The sequence below is a fragment of the Aegilops tauschii genome, chromosome 3, assembly GCF_002575655.3.
Source record: "Aegilops tauschii subsp. strangulata cultivar AL8/78 chromosome 3, Aet v6.0, whole genome shotgun sequence".
NCBI lineage: Eukaryota > Viridiplantae > Streptophyta > Magnoliopsida > Poales > Poaceae > Aegilops > Aegilops tauschii.
Window position 1 is genome coordinate 390,437,779 of NC_053037.3, and position 13,638 is coordinate 390,451,416.

Consider the following 13,638-nt stretch of genomic DNA (forward strand, 5'->3'; position numbering starts at 1 on the left):
CAAAATCAGCCCACCAATCCGTTAATTTGCCTATTTATAAATAGTCCCACCTTGCTATCTTAAATTAAATTCTTATAATTTATATATGTCTTTTAGGTTTCAGGGTCTCAAGGAGCGACTCGGGAATCAAAACTATTTCAAACCATTTATTAATACAAAGTTGGGTCATCTATTTTGAAACGAAGGAAGTAACAGATTAGATCTCAAAGAGAGATGTCGAGGGACAACGATTAAGCCAAGGAACGGAGACCTAATATAGTGGCTAATTAATTAGGAAAAAGGAAGGTGGGAAGAGGGAGGGATCACGTTGCCTGCTTGACATGTTTGGGAGTATGGAGACATGGTACAAGGATAGCTACAAGATCAATCGTTCTTGACTCACAGCTCAAACCTGTACTGCCACATGACAGCTATTATTATTTTTACTTCTCCATATATTTCTGCATATTAAGTCATAAAATCCCTCGATAATTGGTAAACAGTAGAAGATATGTGCCAGAATCAACAATTCAACACATATAGTTACAAATAAAATAAAATTATACTGATAAAAACAAATCATAATCGACCAAACTTGCATGCAAAAGCGTTTTCAGAATAAAAGAAAATTAATACAAAATAATATACCCTACTTAAATTAAATAGTATTTTAAGTAAAAACTGATTTGTATCCTTAGCGATGGATTCCACTAAAATGCATAATCAATCACTATATAATCAGATTGACATAATATGACATTTTTATTTCGTCGGAGTTGTACAGTTGCAATTTAAATTTAAATCAAAAAAATTGAAAGCTGTAAGAAAAGAAAATACATCAAAATCGCAACTGGAATAGTGCATTAAAGAGAATGGACCACAACCGGTCATAAAAGAAAATTACATGACTCGGTCACATAATCTAGGATGTATTATACATTGTGTAATAGTGTAAGCTACAAAATACATCCATATGAGAATGTTCTGCTAATATTTAGGATGTTAGAGATTCGCACCAAGTTTATGAGCCATGATGAGCCGTTTCTACTCGATATCTTGATGTTGAAAGAGAGATGGACCCGTTGCAACGCACGGGCCCTTTTGCTATAGGAACCTAAAAAACAAATCTTTCCCTTTCACTAATCTTTCCCTAATAATAAAGCACGGATTGACTTTGTCGGGTTCACCGTCACAATACACTTCTTCTCGTGAATTTACGCTTTCAATTCGAATTTAAAACATATACATGAGGTGATACTAAATTTCGTCCGTCTGGACCTAGGCGCCGCACGCACAGGGTTGGCCATCGCCCGTGGCATCACCCAGCCTCTTTGGTATGTGATCGATACCGTAAAAGTTTATAATCGTCCAAAAATCAATAAATAGTCCTGATTAGATGCACTTTCGTCAGAAATTATCCGTGTAGAACATGAGTTGGAGTCAAACTTCACCTTCCTCGCCGCCTTTGCTACCCTCCAATAAATATCGGTTCCCAGAAAGAGGAGACGGGCTCGGGACGGGGAGAGAGATGAGAGAGATACAGATTTTTGTGACAACTAGCTGTTCGTGCAGCTCCGATGTAGTCAGATGGAGACACAGAGAGAGATGAGATGATATTCTTTTGTACTATGCTATTGTTCGATGAGATGAGATGGAGCAGGTTGTTTGATGCTGCTTATAAGATGGATCAATGGGGTTGAGAGAGATCAGAGTGAGAAGAGAGAGTTGTGGTGATTTTTTTAATTTTATGATGATCTTCGGTGTTAGTGCTACTACTATTGGAGCTGAACCAGAGGCACACTATATTGAGTACTTTGCAGATGAAAAAGAGAGAGGAAGATCGTGTTGCATAGTACTTTGACGAAGACCCTCAATTCAAGTAATTCAAACCTTCTTAGTTCGTAACATTTGATGCATGAATTCTTGTTCGTACTTTAATTTTGTTTTACTACTTTTAGGGTAATCGCTACTTTATTTTTTCTTTAGTTCACGACCATTTCGTCCAATATACGTCATGGATAGAAAATGGGGATACATTAAACCAAGTTTTTCACTACTTATTAACACAACCTTCGCTCACAAGATACCAGTCGCTTTGTTTGCCGGTCGCCTCGACCAGATCACCCGGTGCTCATTCACACCAGCAAGCAACTCCTTGATCTCTTCTATAAGAGGGCTAAACCTCGAACGGTCTTGATCTCTTGATTGGAAAGCAGGTGCCACACCTTGATTGTTTGTCTTGAGACAAACTTTTTCAACACCCAATTCCATCGCCAAGTGAACACCTGTTGTAACATTTGAGTGGTAATAAATTACTTTTTTGTTTTCTAAACATTATGTTGCACCCGTTGCAACGCACGGGCATATGTGCTAATTAATAATAAAGCACGGATTGACTCCGTGGGTTCACCGTCACAATACGCTTCTTCCCGTGAATTTACGCTTTCAGTTTTTTCACCTATTTCTACATCCGAGATGGTACTATTCATATGCCATAATAGGCCTCCTAAATATCGTACGTTATTAATTTCCTTCGTCCACCGTCGTTTCGTCCGTGCCAAGCCATACCAGCTTGCCCATGCGCTACGGCCCAATCAATCCGACCCACCTATCCTTTTTTTTTGAAGCAAAAATACACATGTTGGTGAGAGGATTCAAACCCAAAACCAAACGCACGACACACAATGGCTGAGCCAACCGAGCTAGCTTTTGTTATTTGTTACAACAAATGTTGATTCTGTTCTTAAATAGTCCCACCTCGTTTTCTACCCAATTTATATAGGTATTTAAATTTCTCGAGTATCAGGAAGTCGTCTCAAAGATCATGACAGAAGATTAAGGAAGGAAAGTGAGGCTAATGAATCTTCTATATAAATGTTGTGGGCTGCCAAACAAACTTGAGGTGACAAGAGAAAAGAAATATGAAAGGCAATCGAGCTATAAAATCGGACCTAGCAAACTCGGAAGGCATGCATGCCGCCCCTGGTAACAGATGGCGCTATGCGGCGGTTGGAGGGCGACTGGCCACCTGTGGTGGTCACCTTGGGCGCGACAAGGAAGGAGGCAGAGTCAAAGTGGGCTTCCAAGAGATGGATCCAGACTGAAGACAGATGACCTTAACGTCTCAGGCTTCAGCTACTGCTTGATCTGTCGCTATCTATCATGTTGGCTGGTACCGCGCTGGGCCACTACAACGAGTACGCAGAAGTGCACTACCTTATCACAGGGAGCCTCATAATTGGAGGCCTCCGATGTCAATCAATTATGACAATAAAATATGTGAGCAAAATTAATACTCCGTATATCATAATATTGTTATGTTGTTTGGGTGACAAGAGAGTTCAGGGTGGTCAAAGGTGCCTAGGTTTAATTGAGAAATGAAAAAGTTGCAATCAGTTGATTTTTTTTCACCATAGCGATGTATGGTCATTCAACTACCCATCTCTTTATATAGGCAAATGCATGTATTGTGCATTTATGATACTTTAACAAATGGATAATTTAGTTTTTGGTTAGGACGAATCTTGATGGCATCACATATGAGAGTGTGCTTCCATGACAACGCACGGAAACACCAGATAACATGGAACAATATATTTTTCTGCCGTTGCAATGCACGGGCATTTTTACTAGTAGATATAGATAATTATATATAGATTGCAGCGAGACTTTTTTTTTCAGGCAAGACTAAGAAAAAAAATTACATGAACGTGGACAGGCTGGCTGCCACGGCCCAGGCCTAGGCCCAGGAAGGAAGACAAATCTAACCCAGACTGCCCGCACGCCGCTGTCCCTACAAAGGGAAATCGCTTGCCGTCCCCCCCAAATCGAGAGGTAACCCTAGTTCCCAAATCTTCGCTGCCGCCGCCACCCCCACCCCAGGCAACCCTAGTTCCCAGATCCTTCTTGGACCCAGCAGCCATGGAGCGATCTTTCACGGCCGCCTCCTTCCAGCCCCCCGTCGTCGATCCAGCCGGCGCCAACCCCTCCCGCTACCCCTCCTGGGTCCTCCTCGACAGCATAGCCTACCTCGCCGACCGCGACAACGCCACCACCGTGAAGGGCAGGGCCAGCACGGGGCACGAATTCAAGGTCAGCTTCTGCCTCGCCGACCCGCCTGCCGTCTCCTACTTCTGCGTCCACTTTCCCGGGATCAGCATACAAGAGGTTTGCACCACGGAGCCCCGCGTCGTCTCCTCCGCCGATGATCTCGTCCTCCTCTGCTTCGCCTTCAAAACCAACCCACCTAGCACAGACGAAGACTCCCAGCACCTCGAGTACTTCGTCTACAAGGCTGCCCCCGGTGGCAAGCACACCATCAGACCCGTCCCTTGTTCTCCAGCCTACAAACACTCATGGCACGCTGCCATCGTGCCCCGCGAGGGCGACAATTTCCTGGTCGCTGATCTTTCCCCGAATGGAGAAGACCTTGGGCACTACAACCTGCACATCTTCTCGTCGGAGACGAACGAGTGGAGCACCAAACACCTGCAGCTGCAGGCGCCCATCTCGGATGTCCTGCCACGGGACTTGCCAAGCCAAATCGACAAGGTGATCACTCTCGGAGAAAGCATGGTAGGATGGGTCGACCTCTGGCGCGGCATCGTCGTGTGCGATGTGCTTGAGAAGGATCCTATTCTCTGCTTCCTCCCGCTGCCCAAGGCCGATTTTGACCTGCACCGGGAAAGTCGAGCACGGCAAGTGCGGGACGTCATAGGCTTCCCAAATGGTTTCATCAACTTCGTCGAGATTGAACACTGTGTCAGATGGTTGACTGTTGTCAGAAAGAGCACTTCGACAGATATCATCTATGATGCGGAGCTCCTCAACCATGATGATATGGACGTTACAGATGACCAACCTTATTATGAACCTGCTGGCTGGAAGATTCGGACAATGCTTAGGAGCATTTTTTGGAACTATTGGCACAAGAGTCACATTGTCCATGTTGATGAAGTATCAGCCTTTCCACCTGCACCCTCTAAGCTGCATCATCATCTATGGAATGGTAAAGACAATAAATGGACATTGGGAAACCTCAAGACTACGAGCTTCCCGACCTTCAGTGTTTACAGTGGTAATGTTGTCTACCTCGTGTCTAAGGTGGAGTCTCAGGAAGAAGACACATTGCTTGTTGGTGTTGATATTGGAAAGAAGAAGCTGGAAGTCATCGACCAATATTGTTGCGGGAGATCCATTTCCTTTGATCCCATTCCACTTCTTTGTGTTGCTATTGTAAAGAAGTGGGAAGTCACCGAACCATATTGCGGCGGGAGATCCACTTCTTTTGATCCCATTTCCTGTGCATTCTCCGAATATCTGAATACCACTCCAAGTCCAAGGCATGGTTTTCTTTTACTTTGCTTCTGTTCACAAAACTCAAGAAAAAGGATTTGTCAAACCAGTTCTGAACTTATTTTACCTCACGACACCTGACATTTTGTCTCTTGTTTTGCTAAAGGCCATGTGATGAGGAAGTTGCAGCAGAGTCTGCTCAGGACTGAAAGTATCATGATAATCTATACCGTACTGCTGTGTGAAGCCTCGAGCCACAAGCCTCTCCTTGTATTTATCAACAGAACCATCGGGACGGAACTTCGTTTTGAAGATCCATTTGCTGCCAACAATGTTAGTACTAGGTGGACGGGGTACCAATATCCACGTTTTGTTAGCCTGAAGTGCCTCAAACTCAGCCTCCACAGCAGCACGCCAAGCTGGCTCAGAGAGAGCAGTACGATGAGATGCAGGCTCCACCATAAAAGCCTGACGACGATAGGGATATCGAACCGTGCCATCCCGATACACCTCGGGACGAGAGATATCATTGCGCTGTCGCATGACGATGACCCGTGCCGGTTCAGCAGCGGGAGGCGCTGGAGGCAGCGACGCTGGTGGTGTAGAGGATGTCGACGAGGGCGAGGAAGTGGCCTCGTCACGGGCCGGAGACGGGCCAGGCGAAGAAGCCCCGTCAGGAGCCGGCGAGGCAGATGACCGCGCTGGCGACGGAGAGCGAGACCGCGGGTCGTGGTCGACGACCGGGACCGGCGTATCGGCCTGGGCGGGGTCGACACCAGAAACAACACGAGAGGCCGACCCGGGCGAGCGGGGTGTGCCTGCATGCGAGCCGGGCCCAGGCGTGCCAGCCGAGGCATGCAGAGGCAGTGCCGATCCGGGAGCAGCCTGCGTGCCTGCATGCAAGCGGGCCCCTGGCGTGCCGCCCGAGGCATGCAGAGGCGGTGGCGCTGATGGAGCAGGGACATCGAGCGATGAAGTTGACGTCGCGGGGACCTGCACAGGAGAACTAACAACAACACCAGGTGCATTAGCCGGTAACAAGGTAATGCCATAATTACGCATGTCGGTACTCTGAGTAACTGGCTCATCTGACGAAAACGACACGGGAAGGAGTTGGGATACATCAACAGTGGCACCGGGAGTGGCATAGGGAAACAACGTCTCGTCGAACACGACGTCACGGGAGATGTAAACACGACCAGTGGAGCGATCAAGGCACTTGTAGCCTTTATGCATGGGACTATAACCAAGAAACACACACATCCTAGAGCGAAACTCGAGTTTACGTGAATTGTACTTACGCAAACTAGGCCAACATGCACAACCAAAAGTGCGGAGAAAAGAATACTTCGGAAGCATGTTGAGGAGGCGAAATACAGGTGTGGCATTGTTGATAACAGGCGTGGCATCTTGTTGATGAGATAGCAAGCAGTAAGAAATGCCTCGTTCCAAAAACGAAGAGGCAGTGAGGAGTGTGCGAGGAGGGCTAGACCCGTCTCAACGAGATGACGATGCTTGCATTCAGCTATACCATTTTGTTGGGAGGTATGTGGACAAGACACGATGAGCAATGCCGGTGCGTTGAAAATAAGCATGGAGACGGTGATACTCACCCCCCAGTCTGACTGAACAGAACGAACCTTAGCATTCAAGAGACGCTCAACATGGTTTTGGAAAGTGTAAAAAATGCTCTCAACCTCAGATTTATGCTTGATCAAGTATATCCAGCAGTAACGACTATAGTCATCAATGAAGCTGACATAGTTTTGAAGATGGCAAAGTAGGCCCCCAAACATCGGTATGAATAAGCTCAAGTGGTGATGTAGAAACACGAGTAGAATAATTATATGGTAACTGGTGACTCTTAGCACGCTGACAAGCATCACACACAGAGGACTCGTTGTTTGAAGAACACAACAATTTATTGGAGCTAACAATGGTATGAACTATTTTATTCGAAGGATGACCAAGACGCCGATGCCACTGCTCGGTAGTCAGCCTAACGCCGGAAGATGCATGACGTCCAGAGGTGACGGCGCGACTGAACGGAAGAGGGTAGAGGCCGCCACGACTCCTACCGCGAAGAAGAATTTTCTTCGTGAACTTGTCCTTGACATAGAAAAAGAATTTATGAAATTCAACAAAGATTTTATTGTCAGAAACAAGACGATAAACGGAGAGCAAATTAGTGCTAAGGTCAAGAAGAATATTTTTGAGTTCAATTGGAGCGGATGAACCAGGTAAACGAGAGTGGCCAACATGTGTAATAGACAAACCTGCACCGTTGGCGACTTGCACTTGATCCGTGCCGTTGTAGCGCTCCTGGATGTTCATCCGGCTCATGTTGTTGGTGAGATGATCCGTGGCGCCGGTGTCGAAGAGCCAAGGTTGACTGGGTGCAGGTTGGAAAGAGGCAGAATTTCCAGCACGATTTTCGTCGTACTGAAACGCGTGGTTGTAGCGTTGTTTGCACTGGAGAGCCTCGTGCCCCCAGTACCGGCAAACTTGACAGCGGGGGCGCTCGCGCCGGTTGTTGCGCCTGCCACTGTCGTTGCCCTGTTCTCCTTCGCCGTTGCTACCACCACCACCCCCTTGGTTGGGGCGGTTGTTACCGCGGGAGGCCTGCTGGCCGCCGTTGTACTGGCCGCCTCCTTGCGAGCCAGTAGGACGACCCCCACCGCGGCCGTCGTTGGTGGTGTCGGCGAAGATGCGCCCCCCTCCACGGCCGTCGCCTTGCCGCGCCACGGCATTAGCGGAGGTGGAGAACTCGGGGGCGAAGGCGTTCTGCTCCTTGAGGGATTCGCAGGAGAGGAGCATGGAGTAGAAGTCCGACATATTGAGGTTATCAGCGCCGGCGGCTGCCAACACCGTGAGAGAGTGCTGGAGGGACTCATACTGAGGCCCGAGACCGACGACGATGTAGTCGATCACCTCAGCATCGGAGAGAGGCGACCCCACCTGGGCCATGGCGTCCGCGAAACCCTTCATCTTATGGAAGTAGGCGGCGGCGGTGAGGTCGTTCTTCTTCAGCGTTGAGAGTTGACGCCGCATCTGGCGCACCCCGGCCCTGTTTTGCACCGAGAACATGGACTCGAGGCACGCCCACACAGAGGACGCGGTGGTGCGGCTGATGACATGGCCGAGATCTCCTCCGTCATGGAGCCGACGAGGATGCTGAGAACACGCTGATCCGTGTAGAACCACAAGGCGTACTCCGGATTGGGCTTGGTCACGGCCTTGGCACCGCCTCCTTCGGTGATCGTGGCCGAAGGGGCTCCATAGGAGCCGTCCAGGAAGCCGTACCAGCCCTGGCCGGCGATGTTGGGGACGATCTGCATCTTCCAGAGAAGATAATTGGTGCGATCTAGACGCACCGTGATGGTGTTGAGGTTCTGGCCGATAGGGGCGGAGATGATGGCGCCGGCGGGGATGGATGGTGCGGAGGACTGGGACGAGGTGCTCGAAGTGGAGAGGGAAAGCTGCAACGCGGCGGCGGTGGAGCCCATCGCGTCGAAGTGCTCCTGCGGCGGCGCGTAGGCGGCGGCAGCGGGGAAAAGAGACGGCGGCGGCGGAAGCGCGTGAGCGAAACCCTAGGTCGGATCGACCTGCTCTGTATACCAAGTCAAAAGGAATTATTTGCCGTGGTTAGCCCCAACCAACCGGCATCTCTTTATATTGATTAGATCAACTTGTACAACAAGGAAATACAATGGGTATATGTGACGCCGGATAATCAAGCTACAGTAACCTCTGCTAATGACACCATGTCACCTCCGTTACTGTCGCTAATCTCGCGTTAGTTCGAAACCTATTCAAATTCAAATTTGAAATTAAGGCAAACAACGAAAGTTTTCCAAAAATAAAACTAAAATGTTCTAAATGTGTCGGATAAATCATAGGTAATTGTGGTGGTGAAACCAAACTTTTATGAAATGCTTAACTCTATAATGATTTAAATAGTAGCAAAACTAATTATTTAAATGCCTTTACTAATTAATAAAATATCAAACTAAATTATTTGGGGACTAGAGTTTTTGTGGCAGTGGACTAAATTGAAATACCAAATTAGATGCCAAGTATATATTTTACAAAAACTAAAACAATATGAAACAAAGATAGAACAAAATAAAAGAAAAGAAAATAAAACCAAAAGAGAAATAATAAGAAAAATAAAAGAAACACCCCCATGCTGGGCCAACCGGCCCAGCTAGCCAAGAGGCCGGCCCAGCCGCCCCCTCTCTGGCCTACTTAGGCCCCTGCACTCCCACCGAACCCTAACTACCACACGTACTCCCCCCACTCTCCCTCTCCCTCTGATCCAATCGGGATCGGGGCGCACCACACCGTCGCCCCTCGCAACCACCTCGACCCCGCGCCCCTTCTCCTTCCGCGCGGCGCTGCCCGACCCGAAGCCGCTCGTCGTCCCGACCCCTTCGCTCGCGCCGTCGCCGGATCGCCGGCGCCACCTCGCCCCGACGTCGCCCCGCGCCTCGCCCTGGCTCCGTGCTCGAGCCCCGCGCCGCCCGGCGACCCTACTGCGGTGGACGAGCCACCCGCCGGCGATGACCCCCTCCCTCGCGCCCGTGCCACGGCCTCCTCACCGGACCCCACCACCGCCCGTCGCCTCGTCCTCTACGTCGTCGCCTCCTCCCCTGCGTCGACCGTCCCCATCCTCCTCCCCAAAGGCTCCATCGAGCCTCGCCGCCCGTTCCCCTGCAACGTGGGGTGAGGACCTCCCCCGCCTCCCCCTCTGCCCTTTGTTACACCGACCACCGCGGTCGCGTCCGCCTCGCCGGCCACTGGCCTCGTCTGGACCACGCTCGCCGCGCCTTGTCTCCGCCCTCTCCTCCTCCCGCGGCCGCGCCACCGCGTCGCCCGCGCGCCACTGGCCGCACCGGCGCCACCCCCTCGCCTCCGCCCGCCGTGGCCCCGGCTGGCCGCGCCGGCTTGCCCCGTCGCCGGTGCCCCGGCGGCCTCGTCCCGCCCTGCGGGCGAGTGCTCGCTCGGCTGCGCCCGCAACCGCCTGCCCGTATGCCCGTTAAGGCCCTTGTGCCTATGACCAGTGGGCCCGGCCCTAGAACGTAAAAAAAGAATTAAAAATAATATTAATAAAATTAAAAATTAATTAATTAATTAATTAGTGAATTAATTAAGTTAATTAACCCTGTTTAATTAGTCTAATTAACTAGTTAGTTTAAGTGAACCATAATTAGTTTAGTTAAATCCTAATTAACCTAACCAGAGTATGACAGGTGGGTCCCACTGGACCCACACGTCAGTTTGACCAGTCAACACCTCTGTTGACTGCTGACGTCATGATGACGTCAGCATGCACTATTCTGGATAATGTTGAATTAAAATAATTAAATGAATTCTAGAAATGATTTAAAACTTTAAAAAATCATATAAAATAAACCGTAGCTCAGATGAAAATACTTTCTACATGAAAGTTGCTCAGAACGACGAGACGAATCCGGATACGCAGCCCGTTCGTCCGCCACACACCCCTAGCATATCGAACACGCAACTTTCCCTCTCCGGTTCATCTGCCCGAAAACGCGAAACACCGGGAATACTTTCCCGGATGTTTCCCCTCTTCGCCGGTATCACTTCCTGCCGCGTTAGATCACCTCTAGCACCGCGTATTTCCATGTTATGCTTTGTGATGCTTTGATTGCTCTGTTATTTATTGTGTCCCCCCTCCATTACTTCTTTCCGGTAGACCCCGAGACTGCTGCCGGTACCCCTGTGATCGACTACATCGACGACGAACCCTTCTTGCCAGAGCAACCAGGCAAGCCCCCCTTGATCACCAGATATCGCCTATTCTTCTCTATACTGCTTGCATTAGAGTAGTGTAGCATGTTACTGCTTTCCGTTAATCCTATTCTGATGCATAGCCTGTCACTGTTGCTACAGTTGTTGATACCTTACCCACAATCCTACATGCTTAGTATAGGATGCTAGTTTTCCATCAGTGGCCCTACATTCTTGTCCGTCTACTGTGCTATACTATCGGGCCGTGATCACTTGGGACGTGATCACGGGTATATACTTATATAGTTTTTACATGATACATGTGGTGACTAAAGTCGGGTCGGCTCGAGGAGTACCCGGGAGTGATTCACGGATTGGGGGTTGAAAGGACCTTTGTCCCGACGGCCCTCTGGGTGGATCTTTGTGGCGGAGCGACAGGGCAGGTTGAGACCGCCTAGGTGAGAGGTGGGCCTGGCCCTGCTCGGCGTTCGCGGTTACTTTAAAATAACACGCTTAACGAGTTCTTGGTATTTGATCTGAGTCTGGCCATTTGGTCTATACGCACTAACCAACTACGCGGGAACAGTTATGGGCACTCGACGTTGTGGTATCAGCCGAAGCCTTCGTGACGTCAGCGACTGAGCGGCGCGCGCCGGATTGGACTGGAACGCCTATTAGGCTAGGTTTGCTTTCGGCCGCGTTCGCAACGTGCAAGTGTGCAATGGGCGATGGGCCCAGACCCCTGCGCCATAGTATTTAGACTGGCGTGCCGACCTCTCTGTTGTGCCTAGGTGGGGCTGCGACGTGTTGATCTTCCGAGGCCGGGCATGACCCAGAAAAGTGTGTCCGGCCAAATGGGATCGAGCGTGTTGGGTTATGTGGTGCACCTCTGCAGGGAAGTTTATCTATTCGAATAGCCGTGTCCCTCGGTAAAAGGACGACCCGGAGTTGTACCTTGACCTTATGACAACTAGAACCGGATACTTAATAAAACACACCCTTGCAAGTGCCAGATACAACCCGGTGATCGCTCTCTAACAGGGCGACGAGGAGAGGATCGCCGGGTAGTGTCGTGGAATTGTCACGGCAGATGTCCTCATGCAAGGACTTAGTCGTGGAGCCATCGCAACTAGGAAGCTTAAAGGGGTTAAGCGGGACAAGGAACACGAGGGTTATACTGGTTCGGCCCCTTATGGTGAAGGTAAAAGCCTACGTCCAGTTGAGGTGGTATTATTTAGGGTTTCGACGACCAGGGAGCTTAATTGCTATGCCTGGCTATCAATCTGTTGTCTCTCTCCCTGAACCGCCGCCGGGTCGTCCCTTTATATAGAGAGGTTGACGCCCAGCGGCTCTCAGAGTCCCGGCCGGCTTATAACAGTATCCGGCTCGGACTCTTAACTACTCTTGCCTTACACTACAAGTCTTGCCATAACGGCGGTTTATCACTATGGGCCTTAAGCCGCCTCCGGGTCTTAAGCCCATTATTGATCCGCCATCCTCAAGCTTGGTACTGGGCTTCTCGTGATGATCTGTACGAGTAACCCGGCCCCTCCTGGGCGGGTGACTCTAATGGTTATATCCTCAACATTAGGCCCCAGATTGATTTGAACCGGTTCATGTCAATCTTCAATCCCTTTGAAAGAAAATCTTCCGGCTTCTGCTTGTGCGAAGGCTATAACCCGCCGTAACGTCATCTTCCGGATTCCGGGTAACCCGCCATGACGTCATCTTCCATTAAACTCATTTTTTATCCTGTCATATCCCAACGGATCTTACCTTTAATGATCATCCTGAAAATCGAGGCGTTTCTGTGGCGAGATAATCACGTCTTGGCCTCCTCGTTTCTCGCGCCCATTTATCAGCCGGCCCTTATAAATAGGCCCGGCCCGTGGGTCTTCGTCACTCTTCTCCTCCATCGTCTTCCTCCTCTGACGCTCCAGAGCCCGAGCTCCGCCGCCGCCGCCGTCGCGCCCCTGGTCTTCCTCAACCTCGGCCGCTGCATCACCCTGAACTGGTCCAGAGAAACGGCGGCAACCTCCGCACCTCATCAGCGCCAGTAAGTCCCTGCCACTCTTCACAGTAGATTTGCATTAGGGTTCCGCCGTTCTTCCCCTGTTCTTCGTAGTTCATCTCGAGTTCTTCACAGTTCTTCCACCGCGACCCCTTTTGATCCGGAAAACAGGGTAGAACTCCTGCGGTAGTGGTTTCGCACTCATTTTTATGCTAGTAGATCCCTTTTATCCGCAGAAAGACCTCGTTCTGAGCTCATGAACTTCTCTGTATCAGCTTTCTAGGTCTAGAATTTTTTTCTTTCTGGGCGATTGTTTGATCCAAAATAATCCCTACAACCTGTGAAACCTGTTTGTACCACACTTAGACGAAAACTGCATCTGTTAACCATGGCGGCTCATATCTCCGGCTTAAAAGAGGCCGTGCTCGGTGAAACTTCCGGCTCAATCATGATAGAGCTTTAAACAACTTGAATTACTTATGACATCCACAGCGGCTTAGATAATCCGACACAATTAGCCATATATCATTAGGCCCCTTCATAAGCCGCCATCTTGAATATTACACTAGAATCTTCCTCCGGCTTATATTTGAACC

At 49.6% G+C, this 13,638-nt stretch overlaps 1 protein-coding gene across 1 annotated transcript; it reads left to right on the forward strand.

Annotated features, from left to right (window-relative positions):
* The first annotated feature begins 3,807 nt into the window (after positions 1-3,807).
* LOC120976780 (uncharacterized) lies at positions 3,808-9,368 on the forward strand. The gene is made up of 2 exons (XM_040404171.3): positions 3,808-5,321; positions 5,441-9,368. The coding sequence occupies exons 1-2, from the start codon at positions 3,901-3,903 to the stop codon at positions 5,481-5,483; spliced, it is 1,464 nt and encodes a 487-aa protein (XP_040260105.1). The 5' UTR covers positions 3,808-3,900; the 3' UTR covers positions 5,484-9,368.
* Positions 9,369-13,638: the final 4,270 nt, after the last annotated feature.